At 41.7% G+C, this 25,544-nt stretch overlaps 1 protein-coding gene across 4 annotated transcripts in view; it reads left to right on the top strand.

Moving 5' to 3' along the window:
- The window catches only part of OSBPL3 (oxysterol binding protein like 3), a 95,860-nt gene extending 70,796 nt beyond the window's left edge, over positions 1-25,064 (top strand). For all 4 annotated transcript variants that reach the window (XM_068972624.1, XM_068972626.1, XM_068972627.1 and 1 more), the window contains 7 exons: positions 3,841-3,904; positions 7,619-7,697; positions 9,257-9,401; positions 12,422-12,566; positions 16,477-16,603; positions 18,262-18,384; positions 24,920-25,064. In XM_068972624.1, the coding sequence (XP_068828725.1) occupies positions 3,841-3,904; positions 7,619-7,697; positions 9,257-9,401; positions 12,422-12,566; positions 16,477-16,603; positions 18,262-18,384; positions 24,920-25,016 (780 nt within the window). In that variant the 3' untranslated portion in view covers positions 25,017-25,064. The remainder of the gene's footprint in view (positions 1-3,840; positions 3,905-7,618; positions 7,698-9,256; positions 9,402-12,421; positions 12,567-16,476; positions 16,604-18,261; positions 18,385-24,919) is intronic.
- Positions 25,065-25,544: the final 480 nt, after the last annotated feature.

Consider the following 25,544-nt stretch of genomic DNA (forward strand, 5'->3'; position numbering starts at 1 on the left):
GAAACTCAGCTAAATCCTGTACTAGCAAAGACAGGTTAGATGGTGCCCATTATTATTTACTCCAGTAGATAGTAGAGAGATTACCATCAACAAAAATTAAACGATTAACTGGGAATTACCCCCTTTTCATGGGTTTTAGACTTCCCTGGTGGCTCAGATGGTAAAGCATCTGCCTACAATCTGGGAGACCTGGGTTCAATCCCTGGGTCTGGAAAATCCTCTGGAGAAGGAAATGGCAACACACTCCAGTACTCTTGCCTGGAAAATCCCATGGATGGAAGAGCCTGGTAGGCTACAGTACATGGGGTTGCAAAGAGTTGGACATGACTGAGAGACTTCACCTCACCATGGGTTTTTAAATTAATCAAAGCCTTAATAGAATCTTTTCCAATTGCCTGGCATCTGCTGCTGCCTCTGATACTGAGATTCAAAGAAAACAGATGTTAGAATAATAGTATCTTGAAGCCAGAGGGATTCTCAGACCTCATTTTACAAAGAAGTAAATGAGACTCAGAGGTGTTGGAAAGGTCAGACTCAGAAGGTTCCTTTTCTAAATATCCATGATGGGAACTTAACAGTGTGCTGAGGCTTTGGGCAGGAGCCAGGGCCCAGCTTTGAGAGCAACCATCAAGGAGCAGCTAGGGCATCTCAGGAAACAGTGTTAGATTTGAAGTCAGAAGACCTGAATTTAGAGTGCTGCCCTCATGAATTTAGAGGGCTGCCCTCATGAATTTAGAGGGCTGCCCTCGTCAGTGATGAACTGTGTAGCACTGGGCAGGCTCTTGACTGGGGAAAAAACCCGTTTCCTAATTCATAAGATAAGGGTAATGAAGACACAAGGTTACCATGAGAGCTAAGTGGAAATACCACTCATGACAAAAAATTAAAATATAATCTCTGCTGACTCTGTACTAGCAGATGATCCTGGCACTTTCCATGGGCTATCTTTTTTCAGTTTGCAGAGTCAGTGGTACTAGTCCTGTTTTACAGATGAAGTAATGGAGGCCCAGAGGGTTTAAAAACACCCTCAGGGTCACTCAGCCAGTAGATGATATTGATGATATTGCACAGTTAGCTTCTAGATCTGGGGTTCTCCAGGAGCAATCTCTCATTCCCTGACACTCATGCAGCACATGGCAGAGGCTTCAGATACGTTTCATGAATAAATGCCTGTAGGAAGGAAACATATCAAACAAAAATAAGGCATGAATTTAGTTTCCCTGGAAAGCTTTGTAAACTTCTTAAAAGTCATGTACATCAAATAAATCACTCCCAAAGGTGTTTTTAAGCCAGAAAGAAAGAAACCAAATCATTGATATGTCAGTGATGGGATTTATGCATTCAGAAAACAGCCCTTCAACTCCATCTAAAGGCACTTTGCTAAGCAGTGATTCATTAATCTGACACAACTATTTTAAAAAGGTCAACTTTGCATTTTATGGGACATATGTATACTTTATGATATGATAGAGTTGCTTTTATAATTCATATGGACAGTATATTTATATCCTTGTTTCATAGGATTTTAAATTATTACAGAAGAGTTTATAGTTTTTATGTGTTGTATTTTGCTGTGATGCTTATACTTGCCAGACTTATAAAATGCCAAATTCTTGACCAAGACTGTGATCTTCACATTTTTTACTGCATTATTTCTGTGGGAATGACTATGATCTGCTTTGTAATAATCTACTTAAAATCTGCCTAGGGTATGGGGCACAGGGCTATTCCATAGCTCCTGTCCACTCCACTGCAGGGTGGATGAGGCAAGTGGAGTGGAGAAGTGAGGGGTCAGTATTGTCTTGCCCTGGTTTAGTTTTATATGATGCTGTTGTTTAGTTGCTACATCATATCCGACGCTTTGCACCCCTATGGACTGTAGCCTGCCAAGCTCCTCTCTGTCCATGGGATTCCCCAGGCAAGAATACTGGAGTGGGTTGCCCTCCTCCAGGGGAATCTTCCCAGTCCAGGGACAGAACCTGCGTCTCCTGCATTGGCGAGCAAATTCTTTACCACTGAGCCACCAGGGAAGCCCCCTTCTGTATGATCCCAAGGTTTAAAAAGTAACTCCACTGTTCTCCTAATGGGGAAAGAAGAGAAGGCAAGAATTGAGCAGTTTGTGTGATATAATGTATCTTCAGGGGGTTGGGTTGAAAGAAAAGACAGTGAAGCAAAGCATTTTAGAAGTTAGGTTTCTTAGTGTTTGAGGTGAAATGCACATAAGCATGGAGAGGAGGTCACATTCTCAAGAGGGCAGTGAGAATTAAAACCCTCCAAGGGACAGCATGTGTGCACCTCCCACCTCATAGTGGATCTGGGATTTATATGTTCATTGAGACCTGAAAGATAGCTATGCTGTTGACATCTTTGTCCCTACTTTTCTTCAAGCCAAGTGGATACCATTGCACTCCCGTCCTATCCCGGCTGTTTTCCACCTGGAAGAGGGCCACAGAAGAGGTTCTCAAACATGTTCCTCTCTGCAGTCCAGGGTTCAGAGCAAGGCCACTGGTTATAGATTGGTCACCCCAACTTCCCGCCACACCTGTTCACCTCAAGCAGGCCCCTGAGTATTCTGAGTTCTTGATATGTTTGAAAACAGGGTGTGTCTACTTAAAGGACTTTTTTTTTTTTTTTGAAACTTTGAAAGCCACTTGTAAACCAAAAATGCTGGGTTTTACTTCCACTCCTCTCGGTGTGTTTGGGAAATGTTATTGTTAGATAATCTTTCTGGTTTCAGTTTTCTCATCTGTAAATGTCTTAAATGTAAGATAATGTTTGTTAAGAACCAGCTTACCATCCAGGGATTGAACCTGGGTCTCCTGCACTGTAGGCAGACGCTTTACCACCTAAACCCCCAGGGAAGTCAAGAACCAGCTATGTCATAGAAATTTCTGGAAACATCACAGCAGCATTACTCTTTTATTGTAGCTGTTCAGTTGCTAAGTTGTGTCCGACTCTGCAATCCCAAGCAAGCATGCCAGGCTTATTACTCATTTACTAGTATTGCATGATAGCACTATCATGATAACAGCACACGTACTGCTCCTGTGCCTTGAATGTTACTGAGATAATGAAGAAATCTAACTGAGGAGCCATTTTCTCTTTAGCTTCTTCATTAGTGTGCAAAACAGAAGTTAATGACCCCAGTGACAAAAGGCAGGGAAATGATCTACAGTCCCTGTTACAGGGGACTCTCTTTTCTGTAATGTAATTGCATATTTACTCAAGATATTTTTATGAACAAAAAATGAACAAAAACTTTTTCTCAGCCGTTAATTGGTCTTCTTGTCAGTGATCTAAAAAGTAGCTGGACATTTGTGATGCAGAGTTTTCAAAAAGATACCTTGCATTGTTTCACTGAGTGGGCTCAGCAGATTAAAATCTGCTGAACCAGAGTTTTTTTTGTATTGCTTAGAAATACTTAACATTTAAAATATGTACTATTTGATGTCTTAATTAAAACATTTGCAGGTACTTTCAGAATAGCATTGATTTTGACCTTGGAAGCTAATGTCAGGTTAGCTGATTTGTAAGTGGGCAGCCCTGTGTCTCTGCTTTTATTTCCACATCTTTCAAAACATATCTCCACCCTCATCACTCACCACTTGGCTGCTTTTTCCCCAGGCTTCTGGAGGCTTCCATTCACAGGTTCTTTCCTGACAAGACAGAGCTGACTGTGTCAGGAGCTCCCTCTTGAGGACAGACTAGTTGAAGGGAAACTTAACAAGTTTCCATTCATTTAGACACTGCAATTGTGTTCCATCTCAGTGCAAGGGAGAAAGGATTTTGTGAGACACAAAAGTTAATTTTTTGTGTTTTTTTCACCTTTGTTTCCATCAGGTCAGCCACCATCCACCTATCTCTGCATGTCACGCTGAGTCTGCAAATTTTGTTTTCTGGCAAGGTAATGTGCCTCTATCATTTTGTGTAACATTATCATTTACTGTAAATGTTAAGTGGGCCCTGGACTTGGATCTCACTGGAACAATCTGTACCATTTGATGTTCTTTCCTCTCATCATTGAACAATAACTGCCATTTGTTGACTTCATAATTAAAGTTTCTGGAGGATAATTTGATTGTCTCCTTCTTTAAAAATTCTCAGTCTTTGTCTGGCCCATCACCGTTGTTTATTCCTGTAACTTTTCCCTGTATCTTATTCTGCATCCATTTGAAATGCCTCGTGTATTTCAAGAGACATTAAATATTTACAGTTATTAGACTCTAGACTGCAGAGGGTTCTTTTGCTTTTGAAAACTTTAAATTTTATCTCTGACATTTTACATTGCCAATTTTTTTTCAGTTTGGGGTGGTTATTCCTATGTTCAGTTTATTATGCTTTTAATTTGGGAGGGATGGTTGCTCTGAAGACAAAATATTGCTGCTAATATTTCCTAAGTGGATTAATTAATTTTGTTAACTTATTTATTCCATAGTCAGTGTGCTATAAAAAAGAAAATTTGAGCATCCCAGTGTTTTGAACCATGAGCACATGTCAGTTTTTTAAAAGATTATTCTAGCTGGTTAACACCTGATTTGCCACATGGCCTTTTTTTTTTTTTTAATGTATCTATAATTTAAAAGATAAGAGTATTTTGTGAAAAATTTCCCTCCCCCATCCCAGTTCCTAGCCATCCAGTTTCTCTCTCTGGAGGCAGTATTGCTAGTTTAGATTACAACTACTATGGTTTCCTTTTTGAATCTTTGCTACTAAAATTTAGAATTAAAGCTTGACTGGAGACTTCTTTTTCATTAAAATACTTTGGAAAAATTTCCCATAATGTCTCTAACCTCCTAATTGCAGTGTCATTGACCTTGTAAGGACTATATTGTTATTATTACTTTCAGTTCAGTTCAGTCGCTCAGTCATGTCCGACTCTTTGCGACCCCATGAACCACAGCATGCCAGGCCTCCCTGTCCATCACCAACTCCCAGAGTCCACCCAAACCCATGTCCATCGAGTCAGTGATGTCATCCAACCATCTCATCCTCTCTTGTCTCCTTCTCCTCCTGCCCTCAATCTTTCCCAGCATCAGGGTCTTTTCCAATGAGTCAGCTCTTCCCATGAGGTGGCCAAAGTATTGGAGTTTCCGCTTTAACATCAGTCCTCCCAAAGAACACCCAGGACTGATCTCCTTTAGGATGGACTGGTTGGATCTCCTTGCAGTCCAAGGGACTCTCAACAGTCTTCTCCAGCACCACAGTTCAGAAGCATCAATTCTTCGGTGCTCAGCTTTCTTCATAGTCCAACTCTCACATTATTACTTTAGTTATATGTTATTTAATGGGAGGGGTCTTAAATCAATCACAGTTTTCTCTTCAGCTCCATTTTCTTCTTCCTCATTAGCTTCTTCCTGGGCAATTCCACCTCTCCATAAGTCCAAATCTTGCTTTTTTTAAAAAAATCCATTTTGACATTTTTCTACCTCTTAATTAGATTTTTTAGATCACTTACACTTATTATGATTATTGACATGTGCATGCATGCCTGCTAGGTCACTTCAGTCGTGTCCGACTCTTTGTGACCCCATGGACTATGACCCGCTAGGCTCTTCTGTCCATGGGATTCTCCAGGCAAGAATACTGGAGTGGTTTGCCATGCTCTTCTCCAGGGGATCTTGTGATCATCGACATAGTTGGGTTTAGATCTGGTCTCTTGTTTGTTTTCTGCCTGTTGCATCAGTTTTTTGTTCCCCTTTTCTCTCTCTCTCTCTTTTTTAACTTTCTTTTGTATTGTTACATGTGATTCCATTGTGTATTTTTTGTTGCTTTATTAGCTATATGTCTTTGTTCCGTTTTTTAGTTGTTGCTTTAGGGTTCATATATCTTTAACATATCACAGTCTCTTTTCAAGTGATATTTTGCTACTTAACCTATAGCAAAAGAAACTTTAAAAAGTGTACTTCTATTTTCCCTTCCCCAACCTTTCCTATTGTGGACAAACATTTTACGTATATATGTCATAAACCCTGTCATACATTATTAGTACTTTGCTTTATACAACCAATTATGTTTTGGGGGATAACAACTTGCTAAGATATATACTGTGAAGTGATGTGAAGTGAAGTCACTCAGTCATGTCCGACTCTTTGTGATCCCATGGACTAAAGCCTACCAGGCTCCTATGTCCATGGAATTCTCTAGGCAAGAATACTGGAGTGGGTTGCCATTTCCTTCTCCAGGGGATCTTCCCCACCCAGGGATCGAACCTGGGTCTCCTGCATTGCAGGCAGACACTTTGCCATCTGGACCACCAGGGAAGCCGAGATATATACTGTGCAACTTACCTAATTAAAGGTACAAGTCAGTGGTTTTTAATTTATTCACATAGTTGTACAATCATCACTACAGGAACTTTAGAACATTTTCAGCACTCCGAAAAGAAACTTCTTCAGCCAGTACCCACCTTCTAATGGCTCCCCACCACCACACCCTCCTGCCCCCGTCCCCCTACCTGCCAATTTCTGTCAGCCTCTTGCATCCTTATGCGAGCACTGATCTTCTTTCTGTCCCTATAGGTATGCCTGTTCTGGACATGTCCTATAAATAGAATCCTGCAGGATGTGCTCAGGGCCTTCCTGGTCCCAGCCCATCTCTCTCCTAGACCAGGCCTTGCCCCGCTGCTGGCCTCCATGCATTCACCTTTGCTCCCCCATGGTCTGTGTATTGTCACCTGGCAGCCAGAGGGATCATCTGTCCCTGCTCTTCTTTTTCTATTCCCTGTTTCCCTGATGGCACCACCGCTCGTGCCTGCTGTAGAAATCTGAAATCATCCACAGATTCTCCCTGTCTGTCACAGCCTGCATCTAATAATGTCACCAAGTTCTATTTTTGTTTCCTTAATGGTTCTGGGACCACTCTCTTCCCTTGCATCCACTACTACTGTCTTGGTTCACTTCATCCTCATTGATCCTTTGAGTAAATACAGATCACCTGCTTCTCATCTCACCTGCTTTTGTTCCATTTTCCACATTGCTGCCAATTACCTTGGCAAAGTCTGTATCTAATCACATCAATTCTCTGTCTGAACAAACACCTTGTTTCCCCCAGTGCACCCAAATCAGATTCTTAGCCAAGCTTATCAAGCCTGCTGTTTGTTGTACTCAAGCTGCGTTTCTGCTCTTCTCTCTAAACAACCTGAGACGCATAGAGCAGAACCACACCCTGTTCTCTCACATCGCTCATGTCTTCTGCCTTAAACTGCCTTTTCTCTGCCAGGTGAACTCCTACTTACTCTTCCAAGCCCAATTTAAGTGGCCCTTTCAGACAAGCCTCTTCTGATGCCTTCCCCAAGCATGGTGCTCATTCCTTCTTCTCTGGTTCCATTTCACCTTATTTCCACTTATTCAATGATAGCCTCTCATGGGGGCCTTACTTCTATATGCCTTTCATGCTGGGAGTTCTTCCAGGGGGTTGGGGGGCAGTGATATACTTTGTAGTTTTAGGGTTTCTCTAATTCTGTTCCAGGTACTCATTTGCTGTTTATATTGAATAATGATAAATTTTATTGTGAAGAGACTATCCTATATTGTGATTAATCATTTATCCAGCCTAAGAAACCTTTGATCTACCTAGCTCTCCCGCTAAATATGTAATATTCAGTATTATTTCATTTCAGATGTGAGATGGAAAAACAAATTCTGGGGCAAATCCATGGAAATCGTTCCCATTGGCACAACCCATGTGACTCTGCCAGTGTAAGTTCCCCTTCTGTGGTTAGGAACTTTATAGAATTTAGGGCCAGGGTTTGGAAACAGGATGCCCACTGTCCCCCGTGGTGCTGAGAGTGTGTGTTTTTCTACGTTTGACAGTGGCTTCAAATGTTCCTCATTTGGACAGTCTCACATTTTCATTCTCTCTAATGGAAATGCTTCCTGGACACCAAAGTTCCCTGAATAGAGTTTTTAGAAGTTTCATTTCTACTTTCTAACACAATTAGGAATGATAAGTTTTCTTTAACATTGTTGTCGTGCCTCACTGTCAAAACTTTTTTTAAAGAAAGCCATGACTTTGATCTTTCAGGGATGATTGATACTTATTCATAAAGCAAAGTGGTAATGGTTATGGTCTCTGGTGCTGGAACTCATATGCTCACACTGCTACTTACTAATTGCAAATCCTTGGGCAGGTACTTAACCTTTCTGATCACCAGTTCCCTCATCTGTGAAATAGGGATAATAAACCATCTACTTCATAAGACTGTTGTGATGATTAAACAGATATGGAAAGCACTTGAAATAACACTTAAAATAGTCACATTCATGTCAATGTATGGGAAAAACCACGACAATGTTCTAAAGTAATTAGCCTCCAATTAAAATAAATTAATTAAAAATAATAATACTCGGCACATAGTATGTGCCATGAAGTGTTTGGTTTGGGTCTTAATATCATTATCCTCATAATTATTATTTCATTCTGTAAGTCATACCTGGAATACTTTCTCATTGTAAAAGATTTAAGATATTTGTATCTTAAGATTTATATATAAAATATATTTAAAAAATAAATAAATAAAATATATATATGTGTGTGTGTGTACAGGCACATCTCAGAGACATTGCAGATATGGTTTTAGACCATGCAATAAAGTAAATATTACAATATGAATTTTGGGGCTTCCTATTGCTTATGAAAGTTACTTTTTATATACTTCAGAGACATGAAGTGAGGAAATGCTGTTGGAAAAATGCCAATAGTCTTGCTCTACACAGGATTGCCCCAAACCTTCAGCCTGTAAAAACTACAATAGATCAAAGTCTTTCCTGTATACATATGTGCCTACATATATGTACCCACACATGTATATACATAAATATATAGTGCATGTGTCTGCCTGTGTGTACATATGCATGTGTGTGTGTGTGTGTGTGTGTGTGTGTGTGTGTGTAGATGGGGCACACTGTGGACAACCTCTCCACCCTCCACTTGTTACTCTCCTTTCATAGTTTGATGATTTTAGACACACCTCCTCTGGTTCAGTTTCTTCCTCTGTCAAAGGACGGAGTGGGTTGTTTCAGGAGGCCCCCCACTTCCAGTGGAGCCTCTGCAGTTCCAGGATCTGACTGCTGCCACCCCCGAGGCACCCATGGGGAGGAGAGTAAAGGCTCTTAAGACCACCTAGCATGGCTTTCTTGGTGTTAGGTCTGTAAATGAAGGAATAAGAAATTCATCACAGGACTTGTTTTTGAAATGCTTGTTTGCTTTTGCTGCTGACTCCTCTGGGAGCTGTAACTTTCCCTTTCTCTTCCTTTAGTTTTGGAGATCATTTTGAGTGGAACAAAGTGACCTCTTGCATCCACAACATCTTAAGTGGGCAGAGGTGGATCGAGCACTATGGAGAGATTGTCATCAAGAACCTGAATGACGATTCCTGCCACTGCAAAGTGAACTTTATAAAGGTAACCTCGGTGCCTGTGGCCCCAGACAGGCCTTGGCAGAACTGGGCCTCAGGGCACAGGGTGTCTTGGGGAACTTTTCACCTTCACTTTTGTGCCAGGGCCCCCTGGTCTCAGCCTTACCTGTCTCACTTGGACCAGGGTCACAGTCCCTCCTAGCCTCCTTCCTTCCTTTACCCCTCTATGGTCTCTCTCCAGTGAGTCTGCCAGAGGGACCCTGTTGAAACAAGTCATCATGATACAGTATGGATGAGCCTGGAAGGCATTATGCTAAGTGAAATAAGCCAGACACAAAAGGATAAAAATGATTCCATTTATATGAGATACCTGGAGCAGCAGCCAGATTCATAAAGACAGAAAGTAGGACGGTGATTTCCAGGGACTGTGAAGAGGAAGGAATAGGGAGTCATTATTTAATGGGCACAGAGTTTCTGTTTGGGAAATGAAAAGTTCTGGAGATATATAAGGCAATCATTATGCAACTTTGAATGTACATAGTGCCACTCAATTTTACATTTAAAAATGGTTGAAACAGTAAATATTATGTATGTTTTAGCACAGTTTAAAAAGTGAAAGTCACATCATATTTGACCAAAATCCTCTGACAAGTCCCATCTTTTTCAGAACAAACACTTACATCCTTACAATGGCCCATGAGACCTAGTAGAGTCTGCATTCCCCACCCCCATCACACACACTCACACACACACTCACACACACACACCCCTTTCCTCTCCCACCTCGACTCCTGCCACCCCTCATCCCCTTCCTTCCTCACCGTCCTCTAGCTGCACTGTCCTTCTTTCTCTCTCTCCATTTCCTTCTGCTTGGGATCCTTTCTCTAGATCCTTCCATCAGCCTTGTTAGTCACCCTCTTTCATATCCTGTTTTCTTCAGAGTGTTTATTAACACCTGCAGGTAGCTTGCTCGCTGTTGCTTTACTTGCTTATTTTCTGCTCCCCACACCCTCCTTGCTATTCCTGACTCCAGCAAAGCAGAAGCCGGATCTGTCTTGCCCACTGCTGTGGCCAATGGCCTGGCAGTTTTGCCTAGCACACAGCAGTCTCGTGCACATTCAAGGATAAATGAACAGCTTTTCCTCAGGCAAAGAGCCTAGAATCATCTGCTTACCTATCCAACTTTCCATCTGCCTTGATTTGAGTCCGTTTCCCCACCTTCTCTCCCTCCTGAAATTCCCTCTTGCCTGTAAAAATCTCACATATACCAAGTGGCCTTAAAGGATTACCCTCCTCAAGGAGTATTTGCATCTAATTAAGGTCAAAATCATAAGCCAAGAGATTAGGTTCTAACTGTGGAATTTTGCACAGTACCTCTCTGTACCACCTGTAGCAACTGAGGGGCATTATGGAGAGATGGCTTGGAAGCTTTATTATTAATCTGTAGGTCAAACTGGGTTGTAGATAGAATTAGTAGTGATTTGGCATAAAATAAGCTGGCGCTGGTGGTAAAGAATCAGCCTGCGAATGGAGGAGATGTAACAGATGCAGGTTTGATCCCTGGGTTGGGAAGATCCCCTGGAGGAGGACGTGGCAACCCATTCCAGTATTCTTGCCTGGAGAATCCCATGGACAGAGGAGCCTGGCAAGCTATAGTCCATGGAGTTGAAAAGAGTTGGACATGACTGAAGCAACGCAGCATGCAAAGATGACCCTGCCTTAAAAGCTTCATCTAAGGTCTTTCCAAACAGAAGCAAAGGAAGCTTGAGTAAGGGATATATATACCTGGGAGACTGACAGATAGTAGATTGATTGATTGATTGATCCAGGTGCAAGTAACCCTGCTCTCAGAAATTTCCCCAAAGAAATGTCCTTCACTCCCGTTTATACCATCCATGTGGTATTCATCTACTGAGGACCAGGGAACGTATTTTCATAGCTATGAGAGATGAAAAGAATTAGAACACTGGATGTGCCTCTGATGTTGAAAAAGAATTTGAAAGCAGCAGTTATGTGTGGGGCATGACTGCCCCTTTCTGTGGCTTCCTAGTAAGAAATTGAACTTACTGACAAATATCTCTACAGAGAAAATATGACTCCTGTTTTAGAATAAACTTAAAAGTCTGGACAGTGTTTGCTTTCCTTTTTACCTGACTAGAGAACTCACTGTTACATTTCTGATTAATCTTTGAGGTACTGCTATACTCTGCCCTTCCTCCCATTTCTACTTTGGACTTGGAATGGGGAAGCCAGCCCATCAGATATGGCCTGGAAATTTCACTCTATTTTATTGGTTTCCAAATATGGATTCTGTTTTGGCTGAAAATAGTAGTAGAATTTTTTGATTTACGGAGTAATGACTTCTGGTCTTTTGCAGATTTTTAGGGCAGGCAAGGCAAATTGAAAAACTCAACTCTAGGGACTTAGCGCTCCCTCTGCTGACTGCAGTGTGGTACTGTATATGTAAAATCCACAAGGCTGAGCCTAGCTGAGCTGTTCCCAGTCCAGGACCAACTCAGTGGGAATGTGGATTGCATAAGGTTCCCTATAAGTTAGATGAGCAGGTCTGGTTTGGGGGAAAAAAAAAAATTAATAGTAGAAACCGAAAGTTGATTGGTTTACAAACTTGGTAAAAAAAAAATTGGTTGTTTACAAAGGATTGTCTAGTTCCTTGAGAGAATAAGTTATATGAGTTACATTTCTTTTTAATTGCAATAAAGCCACAGTGACAGGCAGGGAACAGCTGTTCCGGAGGGGGCTTAAGGGTCAACCCCCACCTGGTGGATGAGCCCTTCCTTCCTGCAGTGCATGATATGAAAGTAGATAGACAATTATGTCTTACACGAATGTTGACGGCTGAGTTACAAACTATAAATAAAGGGCTAGCTTACTAGCTTCTAATTTTTATTAAATAATTAAAAGTATGGTTTTAAAAAAGCCAGAACCAAGAAACCATATGCAGCATAGAATCATTCTTGCGGGTTTCTTTCCTCTTCCTTTTTTCTCTTAACGTTCATAATAAATTGACCCCCAAACACTAACAGATGACTCTCCTTTTAATCCTAGGCGAAATACTGGAGCACTAACGCCCATGAGATTGAAGGTACAGTGTTTGACCAGAGTGGAAAAGCAGTACATCGGCTCTTTGGGAAATGGCACGAGAGCATCTACTGCGGCGGCTCCTCCTCATCCGCTTGCATCTGGAGAGCAAGTTAGTATCTGGGTTCGCCAGGCGGAGCAAAGGGAGGGCGTGGCCAGAAGAACCCCGCTGCGGGTGAACGTCAGCGTCCGTTTAATATATCCAGCCTCTCTTTGAACTATGCGAGAGCTACTGGCTCTTCTGTCATTCACCTAGTTATATCTCAGACTCATCCTCATGCTTATCAACAGTACCTCTGTTGGGCTGGTCAAGTCCTGGGTTCTTAATCCCAGAACAAAGCCATTGCTTATCCATGGTCGCACATCATTCCCGGGCCTATACCAGGCACACAAAAAATAATATTAGTGAAGTTCAAGAAGTCATTCTAGAGATAGGGAAACCTTACTGGAAAAGCAGAGTGACCTACAAGAGTTAGGGGGTCCCCTAGATTTTCCCAATACCATAAGCCACTCTAATCTCTCCGATAATTCTAGAAAGATGCTAAGTGCATTAAGCAAATGGGGGGAGAAAGGGTAAGGAAGCCAAAACTTCATAACACGTCCCCTAAAACATTTTAAGAGTTTACCCATCTTTTCATCTGATAAATATCTTCCCGAGGCATGGTTATACTCTAGAACCATTGCTCTTAGAGAGTACCCTAAAGATGCTTTAGGCTGATCAAAATAAAAAGAAAATCTAAAAAGGAAAGCCATTCTAATAGTGGCTTAAACCATTAGGATATGTACTATTACTTAACAAGTGTGGAGGGGGTGGCCCCAGGCTTGTTACATAGGCAACTTACCTGTCTCAAGAACGTAGGTCATTGAGAACACATTGTGCATGCTAAGCCGATTCAGTCGTATCTGACTCTACGACCCTATGGACCATAGCCCATCAGGCTCCTCTGTCCATGGGATTCTCCAGGCAAGAATACTGGAGTGGGTTGCCATGCCCTTCTCCAGGGTATCTTCCCAACCCAGGGATTGAACCTGCATCTCTTACGTCTCCTGCATTGGCAGGTGAGTTCTTTACCAATAACACCACCTGCCACTCCCTATATGGCGGTGATATTTCTTCTCCTGGATGCGATATGATTGTTTCAGCTCAATATCATGTTCTCATGTTAGCAGAGAAGTCAGGATGGAAGAGCTTTCTTCTGCAGTGACTCTTTTCTTCTCAGGAATGAAGAATTTCCTAGTATCCCCCAGCAAATGTATCTTTCTACTTTGTATGTCTCCTTTCTGTTGGTGGTGGTTTACGTGGGAGGCCAGATGTGGTCCTTGTTACTCCATCTTACTCTTCTGGATTCAGAGTTTCCCGCAAGGCTCTGCTCTTTTTTAAAAATTATTTATTTATTTATTATGTTATTCATTTTTGGCTGCACTGGGTCTTCGCTGCTTTGCGTGGGCTTGCTCTAGTCGTGGCAAGCGGGGACTGTTCATTGTGGTGGGCCAGCTCCTCATCATGGCGGCTTCCCTTGTTGCAGAGCATGGGTTCTAGGGCCCGCAGGCTTCAGCAGTCGCAGCCCGTCGGCTCTAGAGCACAGTCTCAGTAGTTGTGGAGCACGGGCTTAGTTGCTCCGAGGCAGGTGGGATCTTCCGGGATCAGGCCCTGCATTGGCAGGCGGATTCTTATCCGCTGTGCCACCAGGGAAGTCCCCAAATGTATGTTTATAACTTGTCAACCTGAAATGGAACCAGATTCATCCCTTAACTGATCCTGTGCAACTGGGTCAGCAGGAGAGATTCCGATGACCTTAGATTAATCCCCTAGAAAGGGCACAAGGACACCTGAACAGATGAGTTAGCCATTAGCAAGAAAAAGAGATGACTGTAGAGTGGGCAGCCAACAATGTCTCTTTCAATGGGTAGTATCCACACCTTCCACCGTTAGAGAGATTGCCATGAAGCTAGAATGAATTGGCACCACTCGCCACCTCCCTGGCTTCAAAGGTTCAGAGGCACACATGACATTTTATGAGTGAAACATTCATTCTCCTTTGCTTAAAGAATGTATTACAGATGAGAGTTACCACCTGGTTCAGGTGTTAAAGCAGTACCTTGACAAAAGAACACTGTGTGAGCTGGTATTCTTGTTATTTATTGACTTTATGTCTCTGTTTATGGTTGTGAGCATCCCTGGCCTGTCTGCAAGAAAACAAACCCACTGTCTCCACTCTGGAGACTAGGATGGGTTTTTTAAGGCACAGTAGGAAGCTTTGCTATTATTTTTATGCTTAGGATCCAGAGAACTAGAATTAGACAAAATGGACTTCTGAAGCCTCAAAAAATGGATCTGCAGAAAAGTTCACGGAAAGCATTTGTATGTGTGGATAACTAGAGCTAAGGCTCGGAGTAGACTTTATTTGATTAGTCTATATTTGATTTATCCAAGACATAAATTTAGGTATATTTAGCTTGATTCTTAGCTGGAATTAAAATTAGGGCAGCATGACTGCATTAATCTGCTTTGGCTGCTATAACAAAACACCACAGACTGGGTGGTTTAAACAGTGGAAATTCATTTTCTCACAGTTCTGAAGGCTGGGTACAGGCAAATTTGGGCTCTGATCAGAGTCTTGTGGCTTGACTGCAGGTGAGGGCCCACCCATCTGACCTCATTTTACCTTCATCAGTTTCTTAGAGATCTCATTTCCAAATATAGCCATGTTGGAGGTGGCACTTTAACATACGAATTTTGAGAGAATGTAAACATCAAGTCTAACATTCTGGCCCCCAAAATCATATCCTTCTTAGGTGCAAAATGTATGTTTTCCACCTCAACAGCCCCCAAAATTTTAACTCATTCCTGCATCAACTCTAGAGGCTCATTTAAATATCATCTAAATCAGGCATGGGTGAGATTGGAGGTGTGATTCATCCTCTCCAGCTATGAACCTGTGAAACCAAAATATGCTTCCAAAATACAGTGACAGGATGAGCATAGGATAGACATTCCCATTCCAAAGGGGCATAGAAGAAAGAAGAAAGGGATGATGGGTTTTAAGTTAGTCCAAGACCTAGCAGGGCAAATGCCATTAGGTCTTAATACTGGGGAACCTCCTCTTTGGCTTGAAGCCCCACCCTCTGGGCGCACTGGGACAGTGCCCAGCTCCCAAGACCCCCAGGGTTCTGGGTAGTGGCAGCTGGGCATGTTGAAGCTGCATAGTGGCCCAGCCCTTTGAGAAGCGGAAGCAGCCTTGTGCCCTGGGCCTGTGTAGTCTGGGCCTGTGGAGGGAGGGGCAGCCTAATGTCTCTGAATCACCTTCAGAGTCATTCCTCCCTTTGCTTGAAGGTGGTGCATGTTTGCAGCTGGGCAGCTCTCTGGTTCCATCTGTAAAATAACAATAGTCCAACAGCCTTGCTTCATTTAGTCCCATTTTCTCTGTCCCCTTTGGTTCCAGCTGACAGTGTTTCTGCTGGTGTAATCCCATGTCTATTCCTGGCTTCTCCTGAGATGATTTAAAATTAAAATATGTAAGATTTGGAGAGGCCCCGCATTGAGGAAAGGAGGAGCAGAGATGAAAGTAAAGTATAACATTTATTGACCTCTTGCTGTGGATCCAACACTATTCCAGGTACTAGACAGTTTCCGAAGAATTTGACCTCTCTTAAATGAAACATGGATTATCTAGAGTAAGAGTCTTGTTAGTAAAAATGGACCTGGAGTTCTTTGCAGCATGCTTATTTTTGTAACAAATTTTTTTATAACTTAAAATTCTATAGAAACATTTTGATATTTAACAAATTTGGATTGCACAAAGAAGGCCTTAGCCTTGTAGGCAGAAGGAAACTTACAGAAAAGAAAATTTATAGAGGAAAATTCAGAACCTCTTTGTAAGCCAGAATGTTTTAACAGAAATGGAAGAGTTTAGAGCTGAGAGAGAAAAATTGTAGCAGGTCTGAGATGAAAAAGGTGAAAGAATTAAGATGTGATGTGAATGCAATTCAAGTTAGAGATGAACAATCTCTCTTTCTTTTAGATCCCATGCCAAAAGGCTATGAGCAATATTACGGCTTCACACAGTTTGCACTAGAATTAAATGAAATGGATCCATTGTTAAAGTCTTTATTACCACCTACCGACACTCGATTCAGGCCAGATCAAAGGTAAGGATATTTTTCAGGTCTTTATCCTCCAGAGGTGTGAAACTCTTTATAAAAAGGCTTAGTAACATCTTCTGGGCCACCGATGGAGCCTAAAAGAGAGAGATTCTGTCGTCAAGAGTAGAAGTCTAGGGGGACTGTAAGCAACCTTGTGGAAGGAGCAGAGCCCAGCTTAGAGCAGTGTGTGGCATGACCTTTATTCACCAGTAGATTCCCATTTCTATTGAAATACATTTTTAAAAAGTTTTTTTTAAAGAGTTTTATTACATATAGTAATAAAAAATACACTTACTCTGTACTTGAAAGAATAAAAGCATTCACTTCCTTGGCCCTTGAATTCAAACTATTTTGGTGCATTGAAATCTAACTTCTGATCCTAGGTTTGAGGCTGACAAGCTGTATGACATATGCTAAGGCTTTTAACCTTTCTCAGTCTCAGTTTCCAATTCTGTAAACTGGAAAGCATAATGTCTCCCCTAAGGCCTATCTCTTTAAGACTCAAAACCAAGGGGAAAAAAGATAACATTTCACTTTATTTTTAAAAAACCCAGCACCCTTCTTCATGGTAAAATAAATAAAATGTATACCCAGAATCAACAGATTTATGACTGAGCAGTTTACTTCATGATTTGGTTCTAGAAATCAAGATCAATCCATTTGGGGGGAAAAAAAATAGACATAGGAAAATGAACACTTTACAAACTAGGAAGTGCAGATATCTCCTAACTATAAAACGAAATGATGCTCATTCTTGCTCAGAGAAATGCAAAAATTTAAAAACCTTGCCGTTATACCATTTCTTTACCCATCAGATGGCAAAGACTCAAAGGTTTGATGCACTCTTGAGGGTACAGGGAAGAGGCATTCCAGTACCACTGCTGGTGGGAATGTAAATTGCTAGAATCCCTGGAAAGGGCAGTTAGTAATAGACATATTGCAAACTCACCTCTTTACCCAGCAATTCCAATTCTAGAATCATCTCCTTATAGATAAACTAACATATGTGCAAAATGGCAATTGTACATAGTCCTTCACTGCAGCATTAATTATAACGTAAAAAAGATTGAGACCACCTCAAATATCTATCAATGGAGAACTGTTTAAATAAATTCAGGTATATCCACATAACTGAATATTATATATCTATTAAAAAATGAAGAGATCTATGTACTACCAAGAAAGAGCTCCAAGATATATTGTTAAGTAAAACAATGCAAGAAAAAAGAAACCAAACCCAGAAAGTATGTACAGTATGTGTAGCCTGCTTCCATTTATATTCTAAAAGGGAGGTGAAAATATATGTTAATGTTTGTTTATATATGAATAAGAAATCTCTGGAAGGATGCACAAGAAACTAGTCATGGTGGGTTACCCATGGTGGGTGGGGTAGGAAGGAAACAGAATTGAAGACAGGAATGAGAGGGAGATTTTGCCCCAAATTCCTTTTTATAGATATAATTTTTTGAACCATGTCTGTATCACCAGTTCATAATACAATGCCATCCCTCACTACTTCCAAGTGATGTTTAAGGGTTGGGAGGCATCTTATTTTATAGGAGGGTATTCTGAATATCTGGTCTGCCCATGTGCAGTTCTGGTAGTAATGATGGTTCCATTTCCTTGGCATTTGTATTCCTTCATCTTTTCCCTTAATGTCTCAGGTTTCTAGAAGAAGGGAACGTAGAAGAAGCTGAAATACAAAAGCAGAGGATTGAACAGCTGCAGAGAGAAAGGCGGCGGGTCTTAGAAGAAAATAAGGTGGAACACCAGCCGAGGTTTTTCAGGTGTGTGAGTGGTGGGCTCCTATGGGTTACTGATGGCAGGTACTGGCGACACTTCTTGCTTCTAGACTGAGGAGAGTGGATGGGGTATCCCCTCCCCATGAGAGTGTTCTCAGCACTTTCCCTGTTTCACAGTGGTGACGTCTCTCCTTTGCAAGGGCCGGTCTTTGTGTGGACACTGCCTCCACCCTCAGTCGTCCTGCTTTTTTTGCATCCCTTGCTCTTTCCCTATGCCTCTCAGCACCTCCCACAGGACTTTGCAGAGAGGTGCTCAGTAAGAGTTTATGGGAGAAGCAAAGAGACCAACCAAACCCAGCTCCCAATACCAGGCAAGTTTGTTCAGACTGGGTCTAAGATTGGTTTCTCTGCATCCCCTCTCATGAGTATAGGGCTTCCCTGATAGCTCAGTTGGTAAAGAATCCACTGCAATGCAGGAGACCTCAGTTCAATCTCCTGGGTTGGGAAGATCCCCTGGAGAAAGGATAGGCTACCCACTCCAGTATTCGTGGGCTTCCCTTGTGGCTCAGTTGGTAAAGAATCCGCCTGCAATGCGGGAGATCTGGGTTCGACCCCTGGGTTGGAAAGATGCCCTGGAGAAGGAACAGCTCTCCACTCGACCTAGAGAATTCTTCTGACCTAGAGAATTCCATGGACTGTATAATCCTTGGGGTCGCAAAGACTCAGACACGACTGAGCGACTTTCACTTTGTTATAAGTATATTCTATACAGTGATGGAGATAATTAGTCATCATCAAACTAGAAATTCTAAGAACTAATTCTTGAACTGCAGAAGTTCCAATATCCTAGGGCTTAGATTTGGAACATTTACTATCATTTTAAAAATAACTGGCTAGAAGGCTCTTATTAAAAACAGGCTGAAAGTTTAGAAGGGACATCCAAGATCATCCACCCTTCACCTCTTTTTTTATTTTAACTGAGAAGAGGTGAAGGACCAGGGGACTGAGGTGATCTGTGGAAGGACCCAGTGGACTGTCCCAGACAGGAGTCTGGCTCTCTTGACTACAGGCTAGGGCTCAATATGGTTCTGGGGTTTTTTGATTTTTTAATTTATTTAAATATCAACATTAAAACAAGCACATATAGCAAAGCAGCCATTTCTGCCCTGCCTATTACCCCCAGTCTTGGTTTCATTTTCATTTTTCATTTCAGTCTTGATTTTGTTGTTGTTCACAGGAATTTTTTGTTGTTATGATTTTCTAATGGGCAACAGAAACACTGTTAGGATTTAGCAACTAATCTATCAGCTGCAGCAATAAAATAATATATTTCCAAAACCGGAAAATAGCAACAAGTTATGTTTTATCCCCCCAATATAATGCTCTTTTCCCTCAAGTTGGTGTGGATTTTGATCACACACTAAGGATATGAGTGATTGAAGATCAGGATAGTAGAGTTTAAACATGTAATGAATCAGTTCAGTTCAGTCGCTCAGTCGTGTCCGACTCTTTGCAACCCCATGAATCGCAGCATGCCAGTCCTCCCTGTTTATCACCATCTCCCGGAGTTCACTCAAACTCACGTCCATCGAGTCTGTGATGCCATCCAGCCATCTCATCCTGGGTCGTCCCCTTCTCCTCCTGCCCCCAATCCCTCCCAGCATCAGAGTCTTCTCCAATGAGTCAATTCTTCGCATGAGGTGGCCGAAGTACTGGAGCTTCAGCTTTAGCCTCATTCCTTCCAAAGAAATCCCAGGGTTGATCTCCTTCAGAATGGACTGGTTGGATCTCCTTGAAGTCCAAGGGACCCTCAAGAGTCTTCTCCAACACCACAGTTCAAATGCATCAATTCTTCGGCACTCAGCCTTCTTCACAGTCCAACTCTCACATCCATACATGACCACAGGAAAAACCATAGCCTTGACTAGACGGACCTTAGTCGGTAAAGTAATGTCTCTGCTTTTGAATATACTATCTAGGTTGGTCATAACTTTTCTTCCAAGGAGTAAGCGTTTTTTAATTTCATGGCTGTAGTCACCATCTGCAGTGATTTTGGAGCCCCCCAAAAATAAAGTCTGACGCTGTTTCTACTGTTACCCCATCTATTTCCCATGAAGTGAAGGCGGCTGCGGGCCAGCTCCCTAAATGCAGGCGGCTGCGGGCCGGCTCCCTAAGCGCGGGCGGCTGCGGGCCGGCTCCCTAAGCGCGGGCGGCTGCGGGCCGGCTCCCTAAGCGCGGGCGGCTGCGGGCCGGCTCCCTAAGCGCGGGCGGCTGCGGGCCGGCTCCCTAAGCGCGGGCGGCTGCGGGCCGGCTCCCTAAGCGCAGGCGGCTGCGGGCCGGCTCAAGTTTCCTTATTTTTTTCAGAAAGGCAATGGATAGGTAAATGGATAGACTTAACAGACTGAGCAATTGATTTTACTAATATTTGTTAAAGAGGTTTGTTACAGCATTTTTAAGATCATTAAATATTATGGGTAACCAAACTGTCTCAAGAACTAGGTAAGGAGATTGATCAACTTGACCTGATATGAAAACCTGAAAAATCTTCATGCAGTCTATGGAGCTCTATGGGAAATGAACTAACATTTAAATGCAAAATATAATATGCTACCTAGGCTGTCGCTTCAACCATGTAAGAATTCTGTCTGGAACAGAGAAGGACCAAACACAGTGGCAGCTTTTTTTCTTTTTGATTGTCTATAAAATTATCAGAGTATTGGATGTGGCAGGTGAAAATGTGAGAAAAGGTGGGAATTGTTCAGCAGTAGCAGTCCTGGAACTGTTCCAGTTAGAAGCAGGCAGAAATGACAGAGAGGAGGGGTATGGGGACTTAGAAGTTTCTGTTGACACTGAGTCACCAAAGTATCAGTGGAAATTCTAAGTGGAAACTACAGCTCTGGCAGCATTAGTCATCTTTGTTTCAAAGAAAAATATCTGATATGCAGATTGACTAATTTTAAACACATCCCTTGATTGGAATAGGGAAACAATTGTGATAAAAATCCATGTTCCTCTTATGGTTGCCGGGATAAGACTGGGGGAAAGAGATAGTTAGGGGGTTTGGGATCGACATATATTTAAAATGGGTAACCAATAAGGACCTACTGTATAACACAGGGAACTCTGCTCAATGTTTTGTGGCAGCCTGGATGGGATGGGAGGGGAGTTTGAGAGAAAATGGATAGATGTATATGGCTCCATTATACACCTATAATCGATTATAGGTGTATAATGGACTCAGTCACCTGAGTCCATTAGCTGTCCACCTGAAACTATCACAACATTGTTAATTGGCTATACCCCAATACAAAATTTAAAAAAAAACAACAGAAACTGTGTTCCTAAGAATGTGGATAAATATGCACTCCTCACTTTTTCTAAAACATGTGACAACATTACAAGCGCACATACTCTTTAACCCAGATGTTTTAATTTACAGGAATTTTTAATACAATAAATCTCCCACACATACAAAATAACATATGTTTTGTTTATAATAGCTAGAGGTTGACAACACAGTGTCCACCAGTCAAGTACCTGTTAAATTGTGGTCCATCCCCACAATGGAACATCATGCAACTGTTTAAAAAGGAAATGAGGAATTCCTTTTTGCCAGAGAAACCAAACTTTCCCTGCAGAAGACAAATGGTGAATATTAACTTTGCAGGGTGTGAGCAGGTGATGACTCAACCCTGCTGTGCAATGCAAAAGCAGCAATAGTCAATACTTGAATGAACAGGCATGGTATGTTCCGATTAAATGGAATTGCAAAGATAAGCCAACTGCTGGATTTGGCTATTAAGCTATAGTTTGCTGACCTTATTTTGACAATGGAAAAGGATTACAAGTGTATATGTTATGCAAAAACTTCAGGGGTAGGACACCGTCCAGGGCTACCACTGTATGAAAAAAAGGAAAGGAGTGGAGCACGCATGTGCATGCACGGAAGCTCACCCACATGGAATTTCTCTGGAGGAGTGAAGCTGCTAAGTTTATTGTCTCTGAGGAGAACCAGGAGACTGGGAGTAGGGTGGGAAAATTCAGCTCTCCACTCTTTTGAACCTTTTGAATTTGGGTCTATGTAATATCTGGTATTATATGATTATACAGTGAAAGTGACAAATAGAGTCAAAGGAATTAGATTTGAGAGAGTGTCTAAAGAACTGTGGGCAGAGGTTTGTGACATTGTACAGGAGGCAGTGATCAGGACCATCCCCAAGAAAAAGAAATACAAAAAAAGGCAAAATGGTTGTCTGAGGAGGCCTTACAAATATCTGAGGAAAAAAAAGAGTCAAAAGGCAAAGGAGAAAAGGAAATATATATCCATCTGAATGCAGAGTTCCAAAGAATAGCAAGAAGAGATAAGAGAGACTTCCCTAGTGGTCAGGGCAAAGAAATAAAAGAAATCAGTGCAAAGAAAACAGTAGAATGGGAAAGACTAGAAATCTCTTCAATAAAATTAGAGACACCAAGGGAACATTTCATGCAAAGATGGGCCCAATAAAGGACAAAAACAATATGGACCTAACAGAAGCAGAATATATTAAGAGGTGCAACAATACTCAGAAGACCTATACAAAAAAAGATCTTCATGACTCAGATAACCATGAAGGAGTGATCACTCGCTTAGAGCCAGATATCCTGGAATGAGAAGTCAAATGGACCTTAGAAAGCATCACTACGAACAAAACTAGCGGAGGTGATAGAATTCCAGTTGAACTATTTCAAATCCTAAAAGATGATGCTGTGAAAGTGCTGCACTCAATATGTTAGCCAATGTGGAAAACTCAGCAGTGGCCACAGGACTGGAAAAGGTCAGTTTTCACTCCAATCCCAAAGAAAGGCAATGCCAAAGAACGTTCAAACTAGTGCATTTGTACAATTGTATTCATTTCATAACTAGCAAAGTAATTCTCAAAATTCTCCAAGCCAGACTTTAGCAGTATGTGAACCAAGAACTTCCAGATGCTCAAGCTAGATTTAGAAAAGGCAGAGGAACCAGAGATCAAAACGCCAACATCCATTGGATCATGGAAAAAGCAAGAGAATTCCAGAAAAACATCTACTTCTGCTTTGTTGACTATATCAAAGCCTTTAACTGTGTGGATCACAATAAACTGTAGAAAGTTCTTAAAGAGATGGGAATACCAGACCACCTGACCTGCCTCTTGAGAAATCTGTATGCAGGTCAGGAAGCAACAGTTAGAACTGGACATGGAACAACAGACTGGTTCCAAATCGAGAAAGGAGTACGTCAAGGCTGTCTATTGTCACCCTGCTTATTTAACTTATATGCAGAGTACATCATGAGAAATGCTGGTCTGGATGAAGCACAAGCTGGAATCAAGATTACTGGGAGAAATATCGATATCCTCAGAAATGCAGATGACACCACCCTTATGGCAGAAAGTAAAGAAGAACTAAAGTGCTTCTTGATGAAAGTGAAAGAGGAGAGTGAAAAAGTTGGCTTAAAGCTCAACATTCAGAAAACGAAGATCATGGCATCTGGTCCCATCACTTCATGGCAAATAGATGGGGAAACAGTGGCTGACTTTATTTTTCTGGGCTTCAAAATCACTGCAGATGGTGATTGCAGCCATGAAATTAAAAGACACTTACTCCTTGGAAGAAAAGTTATGACCAACCTAGACAGAATATTAAAAGGCAGAGACATTATTTTGTCAACAAAGGTCCGTCTAGTCGAGGCTATGGTTTTTCCAGTGGTCATGTATGGATGTGAGTTGGACTATAAAGAAAGCTGAGTGCAGAAGAGTTGATGCTTTTGAACCGTGGTGTTGGAGAAGACTGTTGAGAGTCCCTTGGACTGCAAGGAGATCCAACCAGTCCATCTGAAAGGAGATCAGTCCTGAACATTCTTTGGAAGGACTGATGTTGAGGCTGAAACTCCAATACTCTGGCCACCTGATGTGAAGAACTACCTTATTAGAAGAGACGCTGATGTTGGGCAAGGATTGAAGGCAGGAGGAGAAGGGAACGACAGAGGATGAGATGGTTGGATGGCATCATTGACTCTATGGACATGAGTTTGAGCAAGCTCTGGGAGTTGGTGATGGACAGGGAGGCCTGGCATGCTGCAGTCCTTTTGCAGTTGCAAAAGGTCGGACATGACTGAGCAATTGAACTGAACTGAACATCTAGTCAAATAGTGAACCAAGGCTGTTAACTCTAGACTGTGATGATTTCCAATTCCTTTCCTTTTCACTGTTAATTTATTACTTGATTTGAACAACCTGATTAATTTGCAGCATTTACATAGTCATACTCAAGGTGGTAACTGTCATCCCAGCCATATTTTCTGTACCACAGACTCTTCCCTCACCCATTTGTCTCAGAAATACCATTTCTCACAGCCCCTAAGTTCAAGAAGCCGAAGTCAGAAGTAGCTGAACAGTCCAGTTCTGTGCCATAGGGGCAGGGTGTGCAGATGCAAATGATGATCTGGACGGGCAGCAGCGGGGGAGGGGTGGAGGGCTGGGCGGGGCAGAGAGGAACTGAAAAGGGAAATAGAGACTCTGACAATCTCGGCAGGAGCCTTCAAGAAATTCTTTCATTTCCACAGGAAATCCATTGATGACTCTTGGGTGAGCAACGGCACCTATTTGGAACTTAGGAAAGATTTTGGTTTTTCCAAACTGGACCATCCTGTCTTGTGGTGAAAGAGGAAAGAGCAAGACATCTTTGTGCTTCTCCCACATTTGCTTTCTGAAGCCACCATCTTGTGTCTGTATATTTAAACAATCTTATCTAAAATGATCACTTGTGTTTCTTAGCTTAGCGTTGTAAGTATTTAAGTATATATTTTCTTCAGTAGGTTTCTTTACAATTTCAAATGTTATCATGATTGTTTATATGAATGTAGAACACCTTGATATTTCTTTTTGTATATAAACTATTTAATAAAAATAAAAGATTGAATGTTAATGTGTGGGTTAAAAAAGAAACTTTAATTTTCCAAAGGTTAGGAAAATTCTAATTAAATTTATGCCTTATAAAATTAGGTTGTAAAGAAAATCCATCTCTCCCAGGTGCATTAAGAAAAAAGAATACCTAGGGTTACTCACCCATGCATAAGCTACCCAGGTTTATTTTGGTAGCTCAGGTATCTTTTTGCCTCAGACAGCTTTCAAATTGCTCACACAGAACAATTCTGCTGGTGCTGGAGTCTGAAGAATAGTCGTATTTGC

This window comes from Capricornis sumatraensis, chromosome 5 (assembly GCF_032405125.1).
Source record: "Capricornis sumatraensis isolate serow.1 chromosome 5, serow.2, whole genome shotgun sequence".
Lineage (NCBI taxonomy): Eukaryota > Metazoa > Chordata > Mammalia > Artiodactyla > Bovidae > Capricornis > Capricornis sumatraensis.